The sequence below is a fragment of the Fonsecaea nubica genome (assembly GCF_001646965.1).
Source record: "Fonsecaea nubica strain CBS 269.64 chromosome Unknown Scaff40, whole genome shotgun sequence".
Lineage (NCBI taxonomy): Eukaryota > Fungi > Ascomycota > Eurotiomycetes > Chaetothyriales > Herpotrichiellaceae > Fonsecaea > Fonsecaea nubica.
In genome coordinates this window covers 221,317-246,877 of record NW_019173713.1, presented here as the reverse complement: position 1 = coordinate 246,877, position 25,561 = coordinate 221,317, and the positions used below count along the sequence as shown (strand labels likewise).

At 53.1% G+C, this 25,561-nt stretch overlaps 10 protein-coding genes across 10 annotated transcripts; 6 read left to right on the top strand and 4 right to left on the bottom strand.

The window, feature by feature from the left end:
* Positions 1–942: 942 nt before the first annotated feature.
* AYO20_06425 (hypothetical protein) lies at positions 943–4,893 on the top strand (the record flags this gene model as incomplete). The annotated part of the gene is made up of 1 exon (XM_022644716.1): positions 943–4,893. One exon carries the CDS (start codon positions 943–945, stop codon positions 4,891–4,893), a length of 3,951 nt encoding a protein of 1,316 aa, XP_022499384.1.
* Positions 4,894–5,447: 554 nt separating this feature from the next.
* AYO20_06424 (hypothetical protein) lies at positions 5,448–6,242 on the top strand (the record flags this gene model as incomplete). The annotated part of the gene is made up of 1 exon (XM_022644715.1): positions 5,448–6,242. The coding sequence occupies one exon, from the start codon at positions 5,448–5,450 to the stop codon at positions 6,240–6,242; it is 795 nt and encodes a 264-aa protein (XP_022499383.1).
* A 474-nt stretch (positions 6,243–6,716) lies between these two features.
* Positions 6,717–9,525, top strand: AYO20_06423 (hypothetical protein; the record flags this gene model as incomplete). Its single annotated transcript, XM_022644714.1, has 3 exons — positions 6,717–7,470; positions 8,587–8,672; positions 8,761–9,525. 3 exons carry the CDS (start codon positions 6,717–6,719, stop codon positions 9,523–9,525), a joined length of 1,605 nt encoding a protein of 534 aa, XP_022499382.1.
* Positions 9,526–10,459: 934 nt separating this feature from the next.
* AYO20_06422 (hypothetical protein) lies at positions 10,460–11,497 on the top strand (the record flags this gene model as incomplete). Its single annotated transcript, XM_022644713.1, has 1 exon — positions 10,460–11,497. One exon carries the CDS (start codon positions 10,460–10,462, stop codon positions 11,495–11,497), a length of 1,038 nt encoding a protein of 345 aa, XP_022499381.1.
* A 1,021-nt stretch (positions 11,498–12,518) lies between these two features.
* AYO20_06421 (hypothetical protein) lies at positions 12,519–14,507 on the top strand (the record flags this gene model as incomplete). Its single annotated transcript, XM_022644712.1, has 5 exons — positions 12,519–12,740; positions 12,840–13,100; positions 13,181–13,223; positions 13,296–14,064; positions 14,267–14,507. The coding sequence occupies 5 exons, from the start codon at positions 12,519–12,521 to the stop codon at positions 14,505–14,507; spliced, it is 1,536 nt and encodes a 511-aa protein (XP_022499380.1).
* Positions 14,508–15,349: 842 nt separating this feature from the next.
* Positions 15,350–17,198, bottom strand: AYO20_06420 (hypothetical protein; the record flags this gene model as incomplete). Its single annotated transcript, XM_022644711.1, has 4 exons — positions 15,350–15,453; positions 15,500–15,620; positions 15,673–16,775; positions 16,829–17,198. 4 exons carry the CDS (start codon positions 17,196–17,198, stop codon positions 15,350–15,352), a joined length of 1,698 nt encoding a protein of 565 aa, XP_022499379.1.
* A 1,174-nt stretch (positions 17,199–18,372) lies between these two features.
* Positions 18,373–19,635, bottom strand: AYO20_06419 (hypothetical protein; the record flags this gene model as incomplete). Its single annotated transcript, XM_022644710.1, has 1 exon — positions 18,373–19,635. The coding sequence occupies one exon, from the start codon at positions 19,633–19,635 to the stop codon at positions 18,373–18,375; it is 1,263 nt and encodes a 420-aa protein (XP_022499378.1).
* Positions 19,636–19,910: 275 nt separating this feature from the next.
* AYO20_06418 (hypothetical protein) lies at positions 19,911–20,553 on the bottom strand (the record flags this gene model as incomplete). The annotated part of the gene is made up of 2 exons (XM_022644709.1): positions 19,911–20,193; positions 20,279–20,553. The coding sequence occupies 2 exons, from the start codon at positions 20,551–20,553 to the stop codon at positions 19,911–19,913; spliced, it is 558 nt and encodes a 185-aa protein (XP_022499377.1).
* A 467-nt stretch (positions 20,554–21,020) lies between these two features.
* On the bottom strand, positions 21,021–22,252 carry AYO20_06417 (hypothetical protein; the record flags this gene model as incomplete). Its single annotated transcript, XM_022644708.1, has 2 exons — positions 21,021–21,788; positions 21,965–22,252. 2 exons carry the CDS (start codon positions 22,250–22,252, stop codon positions 21,021–21,023), a joined length of 1,056 nt encoding a protein of 351 aa, XP_022499376.1.
* A 2,668-nt stretch (positions 22,253–24,920) lies between these two features.
* AYO20_06416 (hypothetical protein) lies at positions 24,921–25,346 on the top strand (the record flags this gene model as incomplete). Its single annotated transcript, XM_022644707.1, has 2 exons — positions 24,921–25,057; positions 25,106–25,346. 2 exons carry the CDS (start codon positions 24,921–24,923, stop codon positions 25,344–25,346), a joined length of 378 nt encoding a protein of 125 aa, XP_022499375.1.
* Between the last annotated feature and the right edge of the window lie 215 nt (positions 25,347–25,561).

The following is a 25,561-nucleotide window of genomic DNA, read 5'->3' as shown; positions in this document are numbered from 1 at the left end:
CTGATTTCTGACTGGTGAAAGTGAGTCAGGCTGAGAGGGTTGAGAAAATGGGAGGGTTTTCACGAAGGATAAATAAAGGCTTACCCAAGTGCGTGCCAGTGACAGTGGACAGATCACGTTAAGGGTCCCCTTGGTGTCCCGCGAGCCAATGGGTCTTTGGACGGAAGGGGGCCACATCGCCAGCTCTACCAACCAAAGATGAGGCTGGGCGCTTGGAAGAGAGTCAGACACCTGCAAAGGACTAAATAATGGCTGAGCCTCACTACCTAGGCAGGGACGCAGGCTTTGCGGCCCAAAGCCCACAGGAAAGCCCACAGGCGGGTGGCGACAGCTGGGGAGTCATTTACGTGGGGGTAGAGGAGGCCAGTGGTGCCAGTTAGCCATTACAGGGTAGGCCTAGTAGACTGGCCCTGCACGCGGCGACTTAAACACTTAAACGGGGGGATCCAAGTGCTGGAGCCTGTCGGGACTGTCCAATAGCTAAGCCTCCACGCCGATGCCTGGGACTTCGTTCGTTGCCTGCCACTTACCGGTTCTACCATATTCCTGCATAAATGCACCACCCTCTTTGAATGTAAATGTCCAAAGCCTTTTGGTGCACACAAAAGCTCCCTGCCCATCCTGAATTCCAGCTGTCATTCTTGCCTCATCCCCCAAAGACCATTGTCAACTTTTTGAAAATGTGACGCAGTGCTCGTACTTTGTCTGATGAAACAAACACACTCTAACTGATAGACAATCCTAACCCAAGCATTCACCGCCTTACTTTTCTCTTACCACTGCTTTCTTTGCTACTTGTCGGTTTCTGGCACTGCTGCTGGTATCATGGCCTCCCAAGGCACTTCACCAGTCCTTGTTCAAACCCACCCTTATCCGCCTCATACTTTAAACTCGTCGTTCAATGCGGACCTTGACCCTAGCCACCACTCACAGACATCAACGATGCCCGGGCCTGAACCACACGAACCTCTCTCTTCCACCTCCACTCGATCTCGCTCCGATATTCCTTCGTCCTCACCGGAACCCGCGGACGCAGAAATGGCGGATGTGGCCCCTCCAGAGCCTGAAGCTCAACCCCAAGAATCGGCCAGTATCGTTGAAGAAGAACCTCCGGCGGAGGTACAAGACAACTTGGTGGTTCCGGAACCGGCACCTACTGAGGAAGAAGGAACAGCAGCAGTAGAAGCAGAAGTCCCCAGCGAAGACCCCAGTTCGACGCCTCCCCCGCCACCCGAGCCTCGCAACAACATCCCAGAATGGGTAAACTTTGAAGAAGACTGGTCAAAGCCAAGTGACGAGGAGATGGAAGAGCTGAGGCTGAGAGAATCTAGGGGTACAGAGCTGAATGCACTGGACGTTCCCGGTATGGAGAAGCGCATCTATTCAAATGTGGACATCCCAGACACGCGGCCGATCAAGAAGTTGCGCCTCAGCTGGGTCATCAAGGGAGTTAGAGGGACCAAGGATAGACCAAACCATTCCAGAGTCATGGTTTCACCCCCTGCTGTTGTGGATGGGAACTATTGGCAAATCAAATTTTACCCGCGTGGCCATACCTCTACATCTTACAGTGCTTACATCAAATGCAGCAGAAGACCTCCAAAACCGGACACCAAATCCTCTGAAAGCACATTCTCATTCTTCGAAGGGCCTCCAGATGCGGATTTTGGCAGTGGCGCCGTTCCAACTATGACTCTCAAAACCGAACGGACCGTGAAGAAAGACGACCATTCTTCAACCACACCCTCCACAGCCTCTGCCGGCCAAAAACAAGACAACCAACCACCTTCCGAAGGAGGAAGTCCCAGTGTCCCTGATCCTGGCCATGATGAGGTGCTAGACGTGCAGACGACTTCAGACACCGGAGACGGGGATTGGCGGCTGTCTGCCCAGCTTGGTGTGGTGATGTACAACCCCGAAGAGCCACGTACTTGTGCGTATGCCTCCACTGAAGGTCAATTCTCCAAGTATGTGGATGACTGGGGCTGGTCGAGTGTCGCAGGCCCTTGGAGAGAGGCACACCTCCGGCAGCACTTGCAAAGAGCACCGCTCTTACAGAACGACACTATTGCAATTGACGCCTACATCCGCATTTTCAATGACCCGACGAAGGCCTTGTGGTGGCGGAGCTCTGATGCCGAACCTCACTGGGACTCGAAATCGCTGGCAGGGTATTTCCCCATGGGAACTCCTCCACTCTACCATAGCCCTGCCGTGGCAGGGATGACCGCGTGGCTTCTTTTGGCCCCTTTTCGCAAGCTGCTGCAGCGCGTCGACACCGGGAGCTGGCGACATAATTCCCAAGTCCGACCAAAGCCATTCATCGCGCAACTCCAAATGATACTCTTTCTGATGCGGACGTCAAGGAAAGAACGTGAAACTTATGTGGACTTGTACCCTGCGATCCAGGCCATGAAAGATGTTGGAGAAGAATACACTGATGTTCACACCTTCTGGGAAGCCTTTCGACGGACGATCGAACTTGAATTGGATGACGATGAAGAAAGCTTGAGATCCCTGAGAGCAATCTTTGATGGTCCAAGCGGCCCAATTTCATTGCCGCCATTGCCCGTGGAGAACGTGCTCGATGTCCAGCAAACACTAACCCGTACTTTGAGGGACTTGAATTTCAAAGGATGTCTTCCCGATTTTTTGCCTCTTTTGCTCGCACGGGACAAGTTTGACAAGACCACCCGCGAATGGAGGCTACTATATGACCGTGTGATCTTGAACGATGAAATCGATGTTTCGGAATTCAGTACCAGCGAAGGTGGCAAATACACCCTTTATGGATTCATGGCCCATGCTGGCGTAAGGAATTCGGGGAAATTTTACACGGTTTTGCGGCCGAATGGACCTAACGCAATGTGGCTGGCTTTTGAGGACGGTGATGGTAACCAGGTGTTTTCCTACAACCGGAAGATAATACAAGCATTTGAAGGACTCGAAGGACAGGCTCTGAAGGATTTCAACTCAACCCGAACAACTGCTTATATGGCAATGTACATCAAGACGAGCTGCTTGGCTGACTATCTGCCCGGAGGTCTGGAACCGTATCAACTCCCGAAATGGCTCGCGCCGTACCTGGATTCTTCGTATCAGGAGGCGCATGGAAACTTTACAGAAGATGCCACCGATGGGGACTTGCAAGAAATCAGCATTGAGGTCTACTCCGACGAAGGCATCACCGGCCGGGAAGGCCTGCTGGACATGTACAACATCAAACAACAATCTCGACACAAAGGCATGTTTCATCTGCTGAGCTCGCCGAGATGTGCAACCTATCAGGATCTGAGGCAACGCCTTGCCGCAAAGCTTGGAATTAGTGATCCTCAGACGATTCGACTTTTTGGGATGGGTTACAGTGGCATTGGACATTATGCAACTGCTCAACTGGTCAACGTTCACCTCACCGAGGCGATAGGCAATGGCTGTTTTCCAGGTCAGCCGTTATGCTTGTGGATGTCGGTACTCAGCAAGGATGAGGTTGAATTGTTTGGGGAGCCAGACAAAACGAACGATCCAGTGGATTCGGATCTCTTACGCTCAAGCAGCCAGACTTCGGATTCAGCCAGTGTCGCCAACGAGAACGAAGAACAGGTTGCTGCTCCTGATGCCGAGCAAGCTTCAGTTCGAGCAGCTGTTGAGGCTGACATTGACCGCGTCGCAAACACCAGACAACAACCATCCGCTGTGGCCGTGGAAGTTAATGACCAAGACACGCCCATGCAGCTCGAGATCCCGCCTCCAACCGCCGAAGAAAGCTTGACTGCGAATGTGCCTCATGGTCATCTTATTGACGCGGCAGCACATGTCGATGTGACAAGTCTGCTAGTCAATGCTGAGACGGCACTCACGTCAGCACCGGGACTGTCGACACTGTCTCAAGCCGAAGAATCCTTGATTGCTGCAGTCATCTCCGAGGACTCTGAAGCCATGGATTTTGTGATGAACTCCGGATCTGCTTCCACCGACCATTCGGCCTCGCAATCCAGCGAATCGTCGCAGTCTTCGTCACCACCCCCTGAAAAGCAAGGCCCGGTTGATAACATCTACGGCTTTCTCCAGATGTTCGACGTCGACACGCAGACTTTCCGTGTCCAGGGAACATTCTTTGCCAGGTCCGAAGAAAAGGTGAGAGACTTTGTGCAGAGACGCTTTGGATATGGGCCGGACAAGCAATTTATCGCCTGGCGTCGACATTCAACCGTCGATGGAAGCATTGTGGGGTCCGAGGATACATTCTTGGACCCCAGGTTTGTCAACGGTTGTGATCTTGTCGTTTACGAGCCGGTGTCCGAAACTCGCGTGAAGGAGCTTGAGAAAGAAGGCAAATTCGCTACACCCCACGAGCTCTCGACCTACCTGCGGATGGTGGAGCGACGACATCCCATACAATCCGTGACAACCACCGAGCCTGTCGAGCTTGCGGTTTTTGGAACCGACTACTACAAAGGACCTCTGGTCAATGGGCTCTGTCACGGGGCCAGGTGTTTCAGCATCAGCTCCACCGGCAATATCTACGAAGGACCACTTGTCTGTAACGTCAAATGCGGCAAAGGAGGCAAGATGACGTATTGCAACGGCGACACCTACGAAGGGGAATGGTACCAGGATGAACGTCACGGCCAAGGGACTTTTGTGGAAGCCAGAACGGGGAACAAGTACGTCGGCGGCTTTGAGAACGGCAAGCGCTGGGGAATGGGAACCACGTACTGGCAGGTCGCGGATGAGCAAGCGGACTTGTGCCAGATCTGCTACGGCAACGAGATCGACGCATTGTTCTTCGACTGTGGCCACGTGTGTGCTTGTGTTGAGTGCGCCAGACAGTGTGAGCTCTGCCCCATTTGCCGGAAGACGGTGAAACAGGTGGTCAAGATGTTTCGAGCTTGAGGGGATTTCGGAAATCAGGGAGAGAATATACTGCGCAGAGAGAAGCCAAGCAAGCGGGCGTTTTAGGAAGTACCACACGTATCAATGTGCTGAGGGGGCTAGCGAGGGAAGCAAGGGATTCTGGACATGGCTTCGTTGATCGATTGGCGTTTGTGATTAGGGAATTTATGGATGGATGCTCACATTTAGCATGGTGACGGGCGCTGTTGAGGTGTTCGGTATTCAGCTACCCTGGCCGACCACGATGATCAGATGGACATGAGAAAATTGATAGCAAACTTTGCTGTTGATATTGACAGGTGGATCCATTCTCGTATTCTGGACTTTCCAAGAGTGGTTTCGCTTGCCCCTCAGATGTGACTTGATTGGTTCTCTGATCTTCCGTCGCCCGATCCGTACGCCGATATGTTACCTTTTAGGAAGGTCCAGGGTGGGTATTTCCCTCTGCCGGTGGTGGCATTGGTGAAAGAATGGTCGACACGCTCATTTAAAAGGACGTCTTGCCAGCATCAAACATCCAGGACTTTCTCTTTCATCAAGAGTCACAATCAATCATGTCTTCCAAACCTACTCTCGTCTTTGTACCAGGAGCGTGGCACCCTGCGGCCACGTGGGACAAACTCACTACCGCGCTCGAAAGCCAACACCAATACAAATGCATCTCGGTCACCTTGCCATCAACACTGTCCGACCCTAGCGCAACTCTCCCGGGTGATATACAAGCCGTGAGGGATGTCCTCGTCTCCGAGACGGCCCAGGGACGCGATGTGGTGGTGATAGTCCACTCATATGGTGGCGTTGTGGGAGAAAGCGCGATCAAGGGCCTCACTCCCCCGAAAGGTAAACCAGATGCCACATCTTTATCAACAAAGAACAAGACATCGGGGCATGTTATTGGCCTCATCCTGATGGCAACTGGCTTTGTTGCCCCTGTGGTGAAAAACTTTCTTGAGGGTATGGGGGGCCAACCGCCCTCGACCTGGAAACTCGATGAGGAGTCGGGCTTTGCAGTAGTTACTGGTGATGTCCGAGGGTACTTTTATCACGACCTGCCCGAAAAAGAAGGGAATGAGTGGGTTCAGAAACTCACCCCACATTCGCTGAAGACATTGACCCAAGATGGTGAACATACCTACAGCGGGTGGAAGGATGTTCCAGTATGGTATCTTGCTACCAAGCAAGACCAATGCTTGCCAGTGGAGGTACAGAAAATGTTTGTGCAAACGGCCAAGGATGCAGGAGCAGATGTTACCTTGAGAGAGATTGACAGCAGTCATTCGCCTATGCTTAGTAGGCCTGAGGAGACTGTCCAGTTCATCTTGGATGCCACAGCCAGCTTTGTCGGATAAGGGGTCTTTTTACCGAACCTGTGACAGAATCTCAGCTCTTTCAACCACGTCCCTTGTTCTTGATATGAGTTGTGTAGAGGGCGAAACATTTACGTGGCTAGACTATAGGGAAGGGCAAATGTGCTGGGTGAAGATGGAGAGTTTGCTTACTTTGACAAGAAATTTCACCCGGCACCCACCCGGCGAGCCGGCAAGGCCAGGGTGGCTTACTAAGACCTGAGTGGTGCGCGGCAAGTGTGATTCTTGGGGTGAGCGACTTGGATTCTGTTCTGTTACCGTTACCCCCTGCTGTCCTGATGTGGGGGGGAATGGCCGTCCCCGCGCCTTGTATCAACCTTTCCCGCTCCAACTCCCGTGAGACGGTGTTTATCGTTTGCGTTCCTTTTCTTATTCCATCTAAAGGCTTGTTGCGTATTTCCCTCGAGTTTCCCCCTTTTTTTGTCGTTTCGCCTCAGCAGTGTCTCCTTGGCGGCAATGTCTCAACCTGAGAGCGTCGTCATCGTCACCGGCGCATCTCAAGGCCTAGGTGCTGCATCGGCGGTCCGGCTTGCCAACATCTACTCAACGATCGTGCTTGTCGCCCGCAACGAGTCGCTGCTGCGCAAGGTAGCGGCCGAGGTGGAAATTGAGGGAGCCAAAACGCTCACAATCCCGGCAGATCTATCTCTTCCGGAATCCGCGAAGGAAGTGGTGGCCAAGACAGTCGACAAGTTCGGGCGGATCGATGCCCTCTTCAACAATGCCGGTTCCGTGAAGCCAATCGACCTTTTCAAGCTGACCGACGAGCAGTGGAATGCCGGGTTTGACCTGAAATTGCACGGTGCGCGGCGCCTAACGATCGAGGCCTGGCCGTATCTAAAAGCCTCGAAGGGCGCCGTGCTGTTCATGTCCGGCGTGGCGGCCGAGGCACCCAAAGCAGGCAATGCAGCCGTGGCGGTCGTCAACTCAGCGGTCAATGCTTTGTCAAAGGCGTTCGCCGATCGCGGCATTGAAGATGGCATCCAGGTCAACACTATACTGCCGGGGCCGGTCGAAACCGAGCGATTGGTGACCATGGCGACGCAAGTTGCTGAAACGAAAGGCATTCCTCTCGAAGAGGCCAAAGAGAATATGCGCAAGTCGATGGGTATCAGTCGCTTCGGAAAGCCCGAGGAGATCGCAGAGCTCGTCGCCTATTTGCTTTCACCTTCTGCGCGTTGGATGACGGGCTCAGCGGTCAGGATTGATGGTGGGGTGGTAAAAGGGATATAGAGGCTTCCGAAAATCACGATTGGCGATTATCGCTCTCTCAATCTCGTCGTCGATCACAGCTTCGTAACGAGTTCTCATGAAATCCTTTCCCAACGTTGGCACCTACCAGTATACATACACGCCTGTGACGCCCAGCGCGGGATCTCGTCTGCACTTTCCAGTCAACTGCGGCTGAAGCCTGAAGGCGTGTGTTTGATAGCACATGAGGTGGCTAGTCATTCGCCTCGACTCAGCCTCACTCTTGTGCCTTCTTCCTACCCCACGGTTGCCTGTTGGGCGGCCAACCAGGAGTAGCTAACCATAGCTGCAATCCAAGCCCGTTTAACTGCCTTTGAGTGTTATATCTGGTGGATTGTACACTGACACACACTCTCTCAAAAGGTCTTGTGCCTAAGCCTATTTTATGTCCGCGGGCCTTGCGAGTTAGGACATATGTGGTGTTTGATAGCGACTGATCCTGTATTTCTATTCTGGGATGTTGGTCGGCGCAAAAATCAGAGGTGACGACTTGTTCGGAGATTATAAATATTTCACACAGAGTGTGTGTTCTATGCGCAGGCAAGGCTGAACGTACGACGCATAGAAAAGGGGCACGAAATTCCCTCTCATCCCGCAAATTCCTCTTGGGCTCGATAATTCACGCAACGGTCAAAATGGATCCATTCTCCTTTCACTTGACCGAAATCACTTTTTGCACACGGTCTAGAATCACCAAGTGCGTGTGTCTGCTGACACGATCGATCCGGCACTTGCAGCAGTGCAACTGCGAGGACTGTGAATCTTTGTCACCGCGACACGTGAAGTAGGATCTCTCGGGCTATTTAAATGTGAGTTCAGCCTTGACATCGTCCTGCAATCTTCCCTCTCTAATCAGTCGCGGTGTTTGAGACTTAGACAAAGCAGCTCTCGTGCTGTAGCAAACTACCCACGCGCCTCTTTGCGACGACGCCCACAAGACAACCCGCGCCTATCAGCACCATGGGAATCAGCGCCATCCTACAGCTTCTTCTGATACTTCCCCTTCTGGGCCTGCACGGGGCGAAAGGCCAAGCATCGGCGCCGACGATATAGCATCTCAACGGTGCCCCGGCAGGTCCACTTGAGAGGGTGAGAGAAGGGTTCGAGGACGCCGTCCACATCGCCAGAGTCGTGGCACTGACATTTGATCCCTGCGAAGAGGTAAGTACGTTGGGTGGACACATCCGGCGTTGACACATACACACATATATGGCAAGAAAGTTTCGATTCTAACTAGGGTGGTCAACAGGCATTCTTGCGGTACTTCCGACCCCAGGAAGCAGTCTTTGTGAGCAACATATTCCGCACCTTTGCCAATATACCTCTGGACTTGGTGCTCACGGCGGAAACCGTGGTGTCGGTCCTCACGCAGCCCAACGCACAACTCAACACCAGGTTGGGAGACTCAGCCCTGTTCATTGGAGACGACCTGGCGAGCCCCGCGGAGCGACAGTGCGATGGCTCGGCCAATGCGTGGATGACCGAGGACAACGACGACCGCAATGCCGACATCTACATCTGCGAAGACATCTTCGACTGGCCGTCGATCGAGGACATTGCGAACCCGCCGCAGACGTCGTGGGCGCGGGACAGCCACGGCCAGCCGCGCCCGGGATATTCGTGCGCGGGGCTCGGGGACTTCGACTCGGACTGGATGAAGACGGTGGGCTCGACCATCCTGCACGAGTACATCCACTGGGGGTTCCTGTTCGTGCACGTGCCGGACTGGTACCACTTCATCCGGGTGAACGACCGCGGCTGGCGGGCCATCGAGGACTACCCGGGACCGAACCCGCCCAACGGCTACGGGCCCTACCGGGCCAAGCTGATCAAGGACACCTACGGCGCCTGGGACCAGGCGTACCCCGTCACTGTCAACAACGTCGACAACTACGTCTACTACGCCCTCTCAAAGTACTGGTCCTGGCGCTGCGACAGGCGGTTTGGGCCCGCGCCGAGCGACCGAGACGCCCGTCAGCGCGTCCGCAGCGGCTTTCGACCGCACTATTCGTGAGAATCTGAGTACGGTGCACCGCGCAAGGGAGGTTGAGAGAGATTCTGGATATGGGGGATTTGAAATTGTTTTCTTGGATGGGAGAGGTCGAGATTCTTCGGCGAGGGGAGGGACAGGCACAGGCACAGGCACGACTTTGGAGATTCAGGATAGACTAGTCCGTCACCGTCGCATCTATTGCAATGGCAGGGACGCAGGGACGCAGGTACTCAGGGTAGACTCCGGAGCAAGTGATTGAGAGCTGATTTGATCACTTACTTGACTCCACACTCCCTCTCCGGACTCTGGGCACGTTGATTCTACCTTGGTTTCTTGCTTGTCAAGCAGGAGAAGAACAAGATCATCATCCGTCCTGTCGTACTCGGTGCATCTTCGATCGAATCAGCTATCCGGAGCATACCTCGATGCTCAAACTTGGGCCAGCAAGTGCACAAGGGGTATTTGCCATTGGTCGATCCACGACGCCAAGATGTGTTATCATTGGACAGTTCTTGATGTGGCGTTGGAGCCGATCTTCTGATTGGAGGGATCGTGAACGTCCAGATGTTTCAATATCTTCATGAACCACTTCCGATATCGATCGTACTTCTTTGGGAGACCACTGAACTGTGTCACTCTGTCAGCACTGGCTTTACCGTTGTTTTCTTCTTTGTTGTTCGTGCCTTGCCCGTCCCATGTTCACCCTGAGTTCGGTGACCGAAAAATATGCTCCATGTTACATCATACGCATCATGCGAATCAATGGAGTTGCGCCGAGCTTGTCGGCTGCGAAAGTATTAGGGACCAAGTCAGCAGATTTGTGAATGTCTTCATCGACGTTCCCCCCGAGAGGATGAGCTGGTTAGCCAAACCGGGCACGTTGCATATCAAAAGAATCTGACTCCAAAGGTTCTGTCAGAAACCACACAGGTTCATCTCCCAACAGCCATCCAGCATGATTGACAAACCCACACTCACCAAAACCGCCATTGTCACAGGCGCTGTCTCTGGTATGGGACTCGCTCTGGTGCATCACCTCCTAGCCAAGACAGGGAATAGCAACGACGAGGGAGGACAGTGGCGGGTGGTACTCGCCGACATCAACCCAGTCGGATACGAAGCCATCAAGTCCACGCTGGACCAAGATCGCCACATCTTTGTGCGTACCGACGTCTCCAGGTTTTCGGACCAGTTGGAACTTTTCAAAACGGCATTCGAGTGGTCGGGGGGACGCCTCGACTTCTTCGCCAACAACGCCGGGATCCCAGACAGACAGCCGCTCCTGGGCTGGCTCGGTAAGGCGGAGACCACTGAGAAGGACCAAGACCCCGTCGAGCCCGATCTCAGCCGCATCGACATCGACCTGAAGGCGGTCTTTTATGGGATGAAGCTCTTTGTCCATTTTGCCAGGAAGACACGCACCTTACTCAGCCAGCAGACCGCGGCAGTCATGGACGACATTGGAATCAGTGGGGGCGACGCCGCCATTGGGGTGGCCGCATCGCACGACTTCCACCCCAAAATGGTCGTCACGGCGTCCATGGCAGGCCAGTACCCGTTTTATATCCTGCCCATGTACACGGCGGCGAAGCACGGCTGCATAGGGCTCGTGCGAGCCGCAGCACCGACCTTGTTCGAGGAAGAGGGCATCACGCTGAACGCCGTCATGCCCAGCACCACAAAGACCAACATCATCCCCAAGCCCATCCTGGAGCAGTGGCCCGAAAACAATTTCACGCCGTTGGAAACCATCATGCGGGCGTTTGACGAGTTGATCGATGTCAAGGGGCGGATTGCCCCGGACGGATTGAGTGACGGTCAAGATGGACAGGTGAAGAATGGATGTTGCGTGGAAGCGTCGACGAATCACCTGTTCTACCGTGACCCAGTCCCGTTTCCTAGCGAGGTGCAGGAATGGGTCGGGGAGCAGTCGAGACGAGATGGGATTTTAGGGACATTCATGCAAAAGGCGACCAGTGCGAAGATGGAGTGAGGAGGCGAGAAGGAGTCGCTGCCGAACGTGGTTGTTTGATGCTAACGAGATCAGATCAGATCAGATCTATTCCAAAGACTTGGACTTGTATTAGACCACGACACATGATAGACGATAGAAAAGGCCTCCAAACTTTGAGACAACGCTATCTATTCTCTATTCTGCCACCAGCTTCGTGTTCCGATCTCCCTCCGCAATCAATCCCCAGATCTACCGGTCGCCATGAGGCAAGAAGAGGAGATGATCGACGGCTGGTGATGTACGGTCCGGAGAAGTCCACAACCCTCTTTGTCCCTGATGGATCGACAGCGATAACGCATCCTTGTCATCATTTCTGTAAAATCCCCTGGCATGTTACACTGTGCCATCTTTTCTTATCTACCACTCGCCTTTCATCGCATTATTTGACTCCCCCTCTCACCTCCCTTGACAATCCCACTTTCCTCGTCAAACAAAAGCTCTTGGCTCCAAGCAAAAGAAGCAATAAAAGGATCTGCAAGCCAAGACGAGCCCATGCAAGCCCCATGCATTGGTGATGATGATGATGGTGACGATGCCGATTAAAAGGGATGTTCCGCTCCCTTCTCCGCCTCCCGGGGATGGATGTTGCATCCACCATTCCTGGTGCATCTGCACCTGTTTTTTGACTGCTGTTTCCAGCAAAGTGCTGGCCCCGGTGAGATGTGCTTGCATCTTTTTGATATCATGGGCTCGTTTCTTTTTGATAGTCGGTTTCCCTTATCTCCAGAAAGCTGCAAAAGATCCATCCCAAGGGCAATTGATTGTCTGGGCCGTTTATCCCCGTCTATCGCTGACCATGTTCACGGCTCTTGTCGCGATGCTACTGCTCGCAGCTCATCCCCGTGGGAGCGAGCGGGATGATACGCCGATTGCATTTCTCTTCTTAATATCCTCCCAGGTACATCAGTCGTTGGAAAACTAAAAGGTTGTCTTTGCGCTAGGTGGATTTGTTCTACTTCCCTCCCTTCTTTGAAGATCGTGCGATCTCAACCAGAGAGATATGGATGCACACGAGGAGCGTGATGTGCTCACCCTCAAAGACGACCAGAAAGTCTCCATCACCAACGATGGCGTTATCCCCGTGTCTTCACTCGGAGAAGGCCATGGCCAGCCCATCTCTGCCAGTGTGGCGATTGACCCGGCCGCCGAGCGACGGCTGGTGTGGAAGTTTGACCTGCGCATCCTGCCCACGCTGGCCATCATGTACCTCTTCAATGCGCTGGTGAGCATCAGTTCATGGGGGAGCATACCTCACCACCTCTTTTACGAACACTCAAAGATCTGGATATGTATGTTGACCCATTATTTTCTCTACTCTTAGGACAAATCGAATCTCGGAAACGCAAAGACGGCCGGGCTCGAAAAGACCCTCCACCTCAAGGGCGACGACTACAACCTGATCCTGTCCATCTTCTTCGTCCCGTATGTGCTCGCCGGGCCCATCGTCGGCCTGGCCAGTAAGAAGTTTGGCCCGAGTCGCACCCTGCCGGTGATGATGCTGGTGTTTGGATTCAGCACGCTGATGACCGTCGCGGTGAAGAACTTTGGGGGACTTTTTGCGTGTCGGTGGTTTTTGGGCATGGTTTGTTTTTCCTTCCCTCCCATATTCCCCTGCTTGTTTTGTCAGTTCTGATACTAAACGTCATGTCACTCTCGATACAGGCCGAAGGAGGATTCTTCCCAAGCATCATCTTCTACCAGACCTGTAAGATTGACCACACAACAATCCCGACTCAATCATCTTGGATACTCACCATCGTTTTTCTCATACATATAGTATTCTACCGCCGCGGCGAACTCGCCCGTCGCCTGGCCATCTTCTACGCGGCCTCCAACATCGCCTCGGCCTTTGGGGGCCTCTTGTCCTTTGGCGTCTTCCACATCCACTCGACCAGCCTGGCCAACTGGCGGTACCTCTTCGTCATCGAGGGCGGGTGCAGCATGCTCTTCTCGCTCTTCGCCTTCTGGGTGCTGCCGTACAACGCGCAATCCGCCAAGTTCCTGACGCCCGAGGAGAAGAAGCTGGCCTTCTACCGCATCCAGGTGGACTCGTCGTCGGTGGTGGACGAAAAGTTCAACATCCGCTCCGCGCTGGCCATCTTCAAACACCCGACCAGCTGGGTCATCCTGGTCATCGAGATGTGTCTGGGCGTTCCCCTGCAGTCTGTGACGCTGTTCCTCCCCGTCATCGTCAACCAGCTCGGCTACTCGACCGTCAAGACGAACCTGTACACCGTGGCCCCCAACATCACCGGCGCCGTCATGCTGCTCCTCCTGGCCTTTGCGTCCGACTACACTCGCTGGCGGTTCCCCTTTGTCGCCCTGGGTTTCGCGTTCACGTGTATCGGCTTCATCATCTTTGCAGCTGTCAACCTCGACACCCAGCTGCACACGGCCTACTTTGCCTGTTTCATGATGACCTGGGGCACGAGCGCACCCAGCGTGATCCTGGACGTGTGGTATAACAACAATATCGCGGATGAGAACAAGCGGGTCATGTTGACGAGCGTGGGTGTCCCGGTCGCGAATCTGATGGGTGTGGTCAGGTATGTTCTTCTTCTTTCTCCTTCTCCCTCTTATGTCCCTCCCTTCTTTCTTCTTTCATCCCTCTCCAGAACATTATTTCAGGGGGGTATCCCCCCCTTACCCCCCCGAGTCTCCTCTTCCCTTCTCTCTCCAGGTCTCCACTCCCTTCTCGTCACCCGACTAACCCCCTTTGCCCCCTCTCGGGGTCTCTCGCGGCAACAGTTCGAACATATTCCAAAACAAAGACCGGCCGAAATACCTGCCCGCGCTGATCACGACCGCGACGTTCGGGGCCGTCGGCTGCGCCCTGACGCTGCTGCTCGGCGCGTGGATGATTTTCGACAACAAACGGCGGAACCTGCGCGCCGTGCGGAGGGGCGGACACGCCGTGCGCGCGAGGGACGTGCCGACCGAGTTGTTGCGCGACGGGCCCAAGGCGGAGGAGTATCGGTGGGTGTATTGACGAGGCGCGGCGAGGACGGGAGAATGAGAAGGGAGAAGCCCCGAAGCCCGAAGGGGTGAGAGAGGGAGGGTCCCAAAGGGGTGGGAGACCCAGAAAGAGAAAGGGAGAGGAGAGAGATTACATAGGATGGACGATGGAGATGGGGATGAGATGCGCACATAGTATGTATGCCATAGTATCCACGCCAGGGCACAGGAGGAGATACATGGGTAGGGAAGGCTATTCGCAGCGAGAGGTGATCAAGTCCCTTCTCACTCTTGACGGGTTAAGTTGAGCAACCAAGTGACTCTGATAGATACGTCTACACAAAACAACGGCTCGCACAGGACAACGGCCAACCTCCTCTGCCCAGTTTCTATATAGAGTAAACGAGTCTACCATTGTCTGCAAAAGGGAAAAAGGGGTATTTCGGGCTAACTCTGCTCGCTACAATTTCATCTTCAACACCAAATCAAAGACTCCCGTCACTTTCAAAAACACCAAGCCCTGCTCAGTGCCGCTGCGCACGGTGCTCAACGCTCGACGCTCAACGCTCGCCCACTCGCTCGCTTGCTCGCCTCTTGTTGCCGCACTCCCTCCAAACTCAACAAAGGAAACATGTTCGGAGTGACCTGGCCTGCCCTCTACACGCGCAAGAGCCAGCGTCATGTTCTCCAAGAAGACAAGAAAAAAGCTGTTGTGTCATGACTCGTGTCAAGTCGTTCAAAAACCAAGGCACTGTAATGTAAGGGATCGACAAAGGCCGACAAATGCGCCAGCAATGCGCAACATTCCATGCCCCTGCAAAAGATTCCGCTGCCCCTCGACTGTTCCTCCCCACTTTCTCAACTTCCCCAGTCGACTTACTTGAGCTTTGACTTTTGAACTTGTTTCAATAGCATACAGATGAACACTGCCAACCAGTTATCGTCTTCGAATCGATCGATGTTGGTCGGTATCTTCAAATCTGTTGTACAGTTATTGTACAGAATATTTCGAGGCTTATCGCGCACGCGATTGGAGAGCAATCGGGATCCCGCCACTGCTCTGTCTAGGTCCTGACGGTAGACCGTTGGTCGCACTAGCTGGAAGAGTTCGGCGATTGAGACGGTTTGTCCTCCAGCGTTCGTAAAACTAAGACACGGTCAGTCAGAACCTCATACCGTTGAGCGACACATGAACTTACCACTTCCCGACTCGCCTCTCGCAACTCGGATCGCCACTCTCCAAACACGGCGTCTTTCAACTTGACGAAATCACAATGATCCGGGTTGTACGGGTCGGCGAAACCCCAAGGAAACCGTCGACCCACTGGGCCATCCTTTGCTTCAAGAGAGTAGCTGTCGGGGCTGAGGATCGACCATGGAACGTAGCCACTCTCAAGCACAGCATCCTCGGCTGAGGCCTGGCGTTTGTGGTTACCAGGGCGTTTTGTAGTCGCGAGGTCTCGATTCGCATCAGAATCATCACTGTGAGCTGACGCCCGGTCCTCCGAGTCTGCGGCACTACTGTCTTCGTCTTCGTCACGCTCGTCGAGACGTTCGTCATCGTAGTCTTCAGCATCGAAGCTCAAGGCTTCCAGTGGATCGAGACCAGCCTTCTTCAGACTCCGGCTGACTTTTTGTTTCAAAAACGCCATGTGCGCTGTAGTGATGGTATCCGCCTTGCTGATGACTGGGATGACGGTAGTTTTACTGGCCAAGGTCTTCATGACTTGAATGTCAAAGTCCTCGTCCAGAGCGCCAACGATTCGGGATGGCTTGCCAATTCGCGTGTTTTCGACGCCGGTGCTGATGCCTTGAGCAGCATTGATATTGGCGTCTAGTCGAGCCGGGTCAAGAACGAAAAAGACGCAGTGGATGTGGGTATCTCTGACACCTGGGGCGCGTACAACTTTCATCTCTTCCAAGAAGGTATCGTCAAATTTGCTTTCCACAAAATTGCTCATGTCTCTCAATTGAAGGTCAACGACACCCTTGTCCAACCCTTGAGAGTCCCACAACGTCAAGCCGATTCGCTCCCCATCGACCTCGATCTCCTGGTAATGGTGGACATAGTTGGGGTTTGCTCTTGCAGATGACGGAGGAGTATCGCCATCCGGAGCTCGACTCGGCTGTTTCTTCGCTGGCAAAGCAAGCGAGCTCTTCAGAAAATTAAGGAAAGAGGTCTTGCCGACATTTCGAGCGCCAATGATGAGGACGTTGTAGGGGGTGGGGTCTTTGCGACGTCGAACTCTCCGGGGGGAGTTGATGGTAGACACCGTTGAGTTCGCATAGGAATATCGCCCACCTAACATTCATGAGTTAGCCTTGTCATGATATCTCAGGAGGAACTCAACTTACGGTGGGTCATGCTCTCGGTTCTGGCATATGGATCAACACCCTCCTTTTCCAGGTTGCCGGGCAAAGGAGGAACGGGGGGAGTGTTCTTCGCGCCATTGGTGTACTCTCTGGACGTGTTCTGCGGGTTGTAGTTTTCACCGCCAAATGATTGAATACCCAGCGGCTGCGGATTGTAATTTGGCAAGCGGGGAGGCGACTGTGTGACTTTTGCAGCTTCGTCCATTTCCTGTTTCTTTTTGAGCCGGCTCGCAGACGTCTTGCGATCACCTAGGGCTTCGCCGCTCTTTGATCGAAACAAGCGAGAGCCGAGACTGGTACTTCGACGGCTCGAGGCCTGAGACTCATTGCGAGCGAGAGGAGGAGATGTCATGGTGTCTCTGGGATCAGCTGTCGGAGAGGGGTTGTTTGCTTGCGAGCCAATTCGGAGTAGTTGCGAGGTGAACGACTTGGAGGCAGGCGCAGGCGCTGACGTGAGGAGAACGGATTGGCGATCGAGCTGTCAGAGAAGGTGCCCTGCTGCTTGTTGCTGAATGGGCGACCGATCATTCGTGGAGGATAAGGATGGGGATGGCAGCCGTAGTGAGGACTTGACTCGATTTGATGTGATGAACCAGGGGGCGGCCAGCGCAGATGCAAGGTTCTAAAGGGTTGCTTGGAGTGACAAGAGGTTGTTGCACAGGAAAGAGTGTGAAGTGGAGTTGTAACCGCGTCGGAGGCAGAGTCTAAGAGAATTGACGAATATCGAGGTTTCAGAGCTTGCCAATGGCGGCAGGCCAGACGAGGTTGCTCGTTGATCGCAAATGTCGAAGCCCGCAGGGGGAAATAGTATAGAGATACAGGTCACCGGCGACCGTTGAAGGCCCGTTCAAATTGCTTCGAGAAGGGAATATGGGGTAATTGCAGGGCGCCGAACTCCAGAGCAGGCGACGTTGACTACTGCACCTGAGCCACTTGAACCACCTGAACCACTTGAACCTGCGTTAGGGGCGCACTTGACAGCGGGTCGCTCAGAAGTCAAATCGTGCGGCATGCGTCGGTCCGCAACGTGGTGGACGTTGGTGGGCGTGCACGGCGTGGTAGAAGGACGAACCGCTGCTTCGAGAAGAAGTAACAACGCAAATTCAAAAAAAAGGAAGCCGTGTCTGAGATTGACGAAAAAGGAAGATCAAGAGTTCTTTTCCTTCGGTTCACCCTCCCTCTCTTGTGATCTCGCTACCGATCAATGTCTTCCCACCGGGGAATATTCAGGGGCTTCTCACCAAGTGGTCCCTTCAATGCGCAGCTCGAGAGCCGACTGGTGGTAGAGCTCTTAGCCACGATGCGGCATTGGCTGTCGGCCAACACCAGGCGAGGATAAGGCACAGAGCTTTGCTCGTTTCATGTTTTCTGTTACACTAGCCCACTAACTAAATGGTCAGAGTTTGTTAACACACCCGTTCCCCCTGGACAGATCCGTTGCCCACAGTCTTCAGTTTTCTCCCCTTTGACGGTTATGAGCGTTGTCAGCATCTTGGTTGTTCCCATACCACCACACTGCAACCCTCTTAATACAGGTGTACAGTCACCTCAACATCGCATCTTCCTTGTGCCCCTTCCCTCCAGATAGGTGCATTCTGTACTTCGACCATCATGTGCTCGAAACTCTCGTCCAGGCCGGGGCGGAGGAGAATAGTCGATCGATTGCTCAGCCACGGAAATGATACAATGGCATGGGAGAAGCCGAGGCCCTGGAACTTCCATTCCCAGCTCTTGTGAATAAACTCTATCAGCTTGTCATTATTTGCGCATTCACTCAGGGTAATTGGAGTTGCTGCGCCCCCTTGAAAACCGTCTAATCGCACTCGCAAGGTAGTTCGTGCTGGGTCAAAGGTATTATCAAGATCAATATCCGCCGGAGGCGAGCTTGCTCGACGGCGTTTGCCCGTGATCTTCCTTTCTGTGGTCGTAAGTTTGGTTATCGGTTGTTTTCCATTCACTCCAATCGCTTCTTTAATAGCGTTTTCCACCTTCTTTGAACTCGCTTCATGACCAGTCTTCACTGATAACTGATGTTTGTATTTATCGAATTTGTACGGGTTCGTTTGCTTAACAGTCCTCTTCCGCAGATTCCGTTCGGCGAAGACCGGTTCTGCTGTGTCGTCCAAATTATTCTTATCAAGTTCGTCCTCAGCAGTGGTGGTGACCTGTTGGAAAGGAGATTCTTCTGATAGCGGGTCTGCTCGAATGTGGCCACTTCGACCGCTGAAACGAGATTTAGTCGAAGTACGAGGTGTCGTGGAGGTCGAAGATTTTGTGTTCACAGGTGACGCCGGCTTTACTCGAGCACTTCGGCGAGGGGTGGAATATGTGGTTGTTGTGGTGATCTTAACAAAAGGTTTCGCAGGTGGTATCACGTCGTATTTCGATGACCGTGGCTGTACCGTTTCTTCCTCATCGTCGTCGTCGTCGTCGTCGTCGTCGTCGTCGTCTTCTCCTTTTAGCTCAAAGTCAGAATCCGAAATCTCGATATCTTGTTTATCGCGCGAGAAGAATCCCCCTAGATCGTTCACAGTGACCTCATCATCCTCTTCCAATACTCTTCTGCGGGTCGATGAACCCGAGGGACGGGAGAACATGATATCTGAGTCTTCGATGAGATGAGGAAGTCCAGAGGTGGGAGGACTGGGAGAAGTGCTATGACGAGGCGGATCGATGAATGTGGTGGAAAGGAGATCTTCTCGCTTCAAAACGACACTGGGAAATGGCCCGAGTCTGTCACCGATGGGACTGAAATCACGCGTGAGGTGAAGTGAGTGGTGACCTGACATTGGAAGAAGCGAAGTTTTAGACAAACGCTCTGAAAGGCGAAAGCGGGAGTGAAGTGAGGGCGGTGGGACGGTGATTTAGCATTGAGAGAGATGAATTTCAGACAAACGCTCTGAATGAATGTGAGAGTGAAGTGAAGGCGGTGGGAGAATGGAGGGCTTTTCAGCTGAGGAAAACGCATGCCAGAGGAAGGACCTCGAGACAATTCTTTTTGAAATACACGCAGAGAAACGCACACAACGCGCAGCAACTGTCCTGCAGAGAACAAAGACAACTTCTACTCCGTTTCCCCGTTCGCTCGCTCGCTCGTTCTCTTGTCCAGAAACTTCTTCAACATGCCCAAATCCAGCGGCACCCGCTCTCCCAGCCAGGTGGCTCGCTGGCTATGGTCCCTCACCGCGTCGCCATCTTCGTGATTTGGGTGGACCAGTGCAGACAGTGGCCCTCGGTTGATGATCAACCACGGAATGAACGCCCCAAACTCAGCAGGCGTGAAGAGATTCACCTCAAACATGGCCATTGTATGAGGACCGACGGGACGATCCCAGAACCGATAGATTCTAAAACGTTTCTTCGATCAGTATACCCTTCAGCTTACGACCAGGCCGTTCCAGACCGGGACCGGACAAGGAGGAAGACTCTCACCTCAACTCTGGAAACTCTCGTCGGATCCGCTCCCAAAGCGCGCGGGCATACTCCTTCTGCTCATCGCTATTCAGATGGTAGTAGATGTGGACGTCAAAGCCGCCTCGCCTGCCATTGGTCACACCTGAGGTGAACTTCTTGTAGCTCTCGCTCAGCGCGCCCGTCTGCGGGTTCTTATAAGACTTTCCATCCTCGTCCAACTCGTCCGGAAGGGGCGGGAGATCCTGGTACCCTTCCAACGGCGAGGGGTAGGTGTACAAAAACGAGTCCGACATGACTTTGGCTCGAGGGGAAATTGCAAAAGTGAGAGGCAAGGTAGAATGAGAATCGGGGATTGGGAATGAACTATCTATTCAAGAAGAACTCCATACGAGACACTGTTAAAGCACGAGCAGGTCTTCGAGTTGTCGGCCGAGAATACCTGTTGATGGGAAGACGTCGGCGAAGAATGGCATCATCCCGGTTTCGTAAACCCGCTGAGATGGAGAGCGGAATTGCTTCCTGCATATATTATTACTCCATAAGATCTCGGCCACATGAAGGACCAATCTACCGAGTGCTCGGTCTATTGCTTCCTCTGCGAAATCACTGTTCAGATTACTATATCAACAAGACAATTATTGAGAGAAACCAGTTTTTGCGACGAAACGTTTCTATACATAGTTCCAGGCACGGCAGTTCGGCGAGTGCTCTCACACCTCTCGGACAAAGCGACGAACTGGCGCGCACTGATGATGAGGAATCATTCACCACGACCCCACACTCTGACTGATCCATCCCCTTTGAGTTGATATAACCATTCGGCATCATCCAAGTCATCGCCGTCTCCAGATCTCCTCTGGGTAGTAGAGACTGCGTGTTCGTCATTCTCGTTACCTTCGTGCCCGCCTCCTTTACTTGCCCTGATCACGCCGGACACGTCTTTCGCGCTGCCCGTGTCCAATCCTCGGAGTTGCAACACCCAGCGGCTTTGATGCGCCACGGCCGTCACGAGATGTGCGTGGTTGCGCTCTAGGGGGGCCCCTTCTTCGTTTGTGGAGGCGGCAATGCGCATTAACGGAGCGTCGGCGCTGCAGGTAACGACCAGAGCGTGAGACTGAGTGCGTAGCGTGGACAGGAATGCCTGCACAGATATAATTGGGAGAAACGGTTGGCAGGCTGCGAGAAAGTCAATGCCGTCTAGGATGATGAGTGGCTTTTTAGTTTCGAGGGGTTGTGTTGGGGGGACGGAAGTCGAAGGTAATCGAGATGCTGGCGTGCGTGGTAATGATGAACTCGATATCGACGGAGAGGGAGACATAGTCGTGGCGAGGCTCTTTAAGGCCGAAGTCAAAGCATCCTGTACATCGCTCAGTGCCAGTGACTTCAGCCTCGTCGTTGGTGAAAGGGACGGGTCTCCTCCACTACTGCTTCCTCCTCCTGACACTGACGGACGACGCGATGGGCCATAAGAGAGGCCATCGACATAGACGATTTTCCTGCTCCGGAGCAGTGACTGGATATCAAGACCCTACTGAAGCAGTCAGCATCGAGGTCGCATGCACCGAACAACAAATGAACTATGACCAAGACGCAAGTGGGATCGCGAGGGTACGTAGACCTGACAGGGAGAAGACCAGACAGATTTCTCTGGTAGTAACGCGACAGATGTAGAAAATCCCAGAAAGGGAAAAAAGTCAAACATACAATCTTCTTTCCCAGTTCAACCCACAGAGTCAAGGGCCGCAGAAAACTCGCAAAGACAACCGGCACCGCCGTGGTCGCCGACGTTTTCTCAAGCCCCTCTGCATCTCTCCCCTCTCTCGTGCCAATGTCGTCCTCGACCCCGTACAAAGCCGCGTAGATGATTCGCAGAACGAGCCAAGGCGAGGGCGTGCTGAGAACCGAGGTGATGAGTGTTTGACTGTGCGGGCTGGACGGGGACAGCAAGGACTGAATGTGGCTCACTAACGGAGGCGGGATTGCTGGGGGCATATTATTTTATCTTCGCTCTATCGAGACGTCCTGGAGAAGAATGTCTCATGTCTCCTCCCTGGTCTAACGGCATGAAATGAAAATGGGTTCTGTATGTGTACTGTTAAGTTTTGAGGATCTAGGAACTCGCGACCACGGAGATTTCAAGCACACGGTCAGGTGAGTGGCGGGACTTTCTCAACAGCACCTTACACAGATATGAAGATACCGAGATACGAAGAATCACTACGGACAATGGAAGACGTACATGAGAGTGGTAGTTTCAATGCTGAATTTTCCGATTCTCTGGGGCTCTTTGAGCAGATCTCATGCTTGGAAAAAGCGAAGACAAAGTTTGCCCTTATTTTTTGTTTTATCTGAACCACGCCGCCGCATCTGATTGCGCCCAGCAATATGAGACCAGGAGAGCGACGTCCTTGGTTTCCTTCATGTGGCTGCCACTCCCTGTGAATGAACCACCTTTGCCCCCGCCTGTCAAGCCACACAATGGCCGTCCGCGCTCAAGTTTGATCGCAAGGCTTTGCTCTCCAGTAAACCACATTTTCAATGTATTTCAATGTGAAATCATGAAGCTCCTTCACACGTCATCTTGTCTCTTCGATCATGCCTTTGCGGGTCCACGAGCACCCTTGGGCGTTCCGGTCCTGAATGCGTTGGTTGATTTCCTGTATTCACAAAAGCCTCGTCAGTCTCCGTGCTAGATCTTGGACAAGGTCATCCCGCCCGGGTGTATCAACCCATCAACCGCTTTAGTCTGCCTTGTTCACAATTCTTCATTGACACGCAAATTTTCACCCTGGAATCACACACCGCCCTCCTCTTCTTCCGCGAAGCCATCGTCATGAAAGGGACAGTAGGAGTCCTTACCGAGCAACCAACTTCAACGACCTCATTCTGCCAGTGCCGGTGGTCTTGCGTCTCTTGGCCTTCTCGCTCCATTCGTATTTGCGGGTCTTAGCGGCGGGATACTACATTGCACTGTCAGTTGATCAACCCTCCAATGTTTTCGTCTGATGTATATTGCGAAGTCGCATATCGTGGGTCGCTTCGAAATAGCGCAGGTGATCGGCGGCGAGGAAAGGTGAAAGGAAGGGATTCAACGTACTCCGCAGTTGGCGCAAGTGTGTTTTTGGATGTGCAGGCTTCGACGACCGCATCTGTATCAAAGTCAGTCCACTGTTGCGATTTGATATCCTCTTCAATGCCCCCCCAAACGCGAAACCCAGCCCAAAGATAGTGGAAGGAAAAACACGTACCTCCGGCACAGAGTATGCGTCTTGTTGTGTCCTGTTCGCAAGCTTCCCGTCAGAATACCAAATTTCTCAAAACCGCTTGACAAACTCCTCAAGAGGAGGTTGTGTGTGGATTAGAATTTCCTCACTCTTTCCGAACGAGCTCGTTCCCTTCGTCATTTTGGCGGATTATCAGACAAGACGTTCTGCGAGAAAACAATCAGTGGTCGGATCGTCGTGAGTCGGGAGGAGGGGTTCAGTTCGTACGGGGAGACTTGTTTGTTGAGTTGAAGGGAGATGTGGTGGAACAGTCGGGCTCGAAAATTGATGAGCCGAATCGAGATGCAAAGGAGCGGGCGCATTTTTCGTGGGCGCCAAGATTTATGCCAAGACACCCACCAAGTCAGGCTCAGCCTTGCGGGAATGCCTCAGCCTCGCGTGCATGAGCTGCACACACTGTTCTGCCTCCACATTATTTTCTTTTATTTTCTTTCGACTCTGCCATGCAATTGTTACGGATGGGATGCAGCTACCAAAATGAAATGCTTAGACCTGTATGACAATGTGTAGTTGTGAAGCGTGCCGACACTAGTCCACTTTTGGTGCCATACCACAAGAAAGGCTTCTGAACCGTCACTACAGGGTCACAAGAGCTAAGCCTCATGACGAAAGACCAAAGCAAGATAGGGAGAGAAAACATCTCATTGACCTTCGCTGCTGAACGATGGATCTACTCCGACTACTCACTCTGAGAAAGGTGGCCGTTATGCTTGGCCAAGGAAAAAAACCTGTTTAGCTACACGCCCTGCTATGACCACGATTGATTTCAGGGAGCCTGTGCACCATCAAACATGTCTCACATATGCGTTTCGAAACAGTCCAAAGATATAGCCAAGCGGAAAAAGGCCAGTGCACATTGCTTCAACGGAAGGGAGTGTGTGGCATATCGATTATTGTACAAACTCTCCTTTTCCTGAATACCATTGATTACAAGGCCTACGACGCTCCATCCGTGTCCAGTAACCCGGAATTGGTGCTGCATGAAATCGCCCGATCAGTGCCGGCACCGTACTTACACGGCTGGTCGATTCCGTCTCAAAGGCGACCGCTTTAACCTCCAAGAAGGAGTCTGCTTCCACGAAGGACTTCCTGCCCGCAACGGCGGTCCCGTCATTGCCGGCGTCCCTGAGGTTGCCGTTCCCGTCCCAAAACTGGTGGCAAGGCAGGAACAAGCACTGCTGACCCTCTTAACATCCGCTGAGCAGCCACCCAAGAATGTGGGCAGAGGCGCGGTGTTGGATGATGTCTTGGTGTAACCAGAACAGAAGCCACGTATGGTGGATGAATAACGTGGATCAATCACATTGCGAAGGCAGTTATCCTGATTGCAAATCATCTTAGCCAAGGATGATGGTGGTGTCGTGACTGGATTTACGATGTTTGACTTAGAGCTTGTTCGAGAAGAAGTAAACTGGTTGCCAGTTGATGTCGCTGAGCTGGTAGTTCCTGTCACTGATGCAACTGGAGTCTCGGTGCTCGTGGTTTCTGACCCGCTAGACGTTGTACCACTAGTGTAAGCGGGTGTTCCAGAAGTTGGAGTGGATGTACTCGTGCTTGACAGGGCACTGGAAGGCGAGGCCGACCCTCCAGCCGTGGTAGAATCGGAGGATGACACCAAGTCAACAGCGCTTGAGCTGGATGTGCTAGGCGACTCGGTGGAAGCAGTGGCCGATGTTGCAGCAGTAGCAGAAGTTGTGCAAGATAGACTTGTGGAAATAGAAGCCGTTGTTACTGTCGTCGAGCTTGCCATAGTAGATTGGGGGCTGCTTGTCTGGTTTACGTCCTGTCCCGCGCATGACTGACCAGAGCCACAGACAGTGTCAGATGTAGTGCTTGAGGTGGAGTCCGAAGCAGTTGACGACATGAACGATGTCGATTGGCTTCCATTTATCGAATCAGAGGGAATATCAGAGGGAGAGCTAGAGGGAGGCGATGATGTTGATGAGACGGGAGCCTTAGTCGCAGGCACATTCAGAGTCTGCCCAACCTGCAAGCTATCCCAATCAAGTCCAGGGTT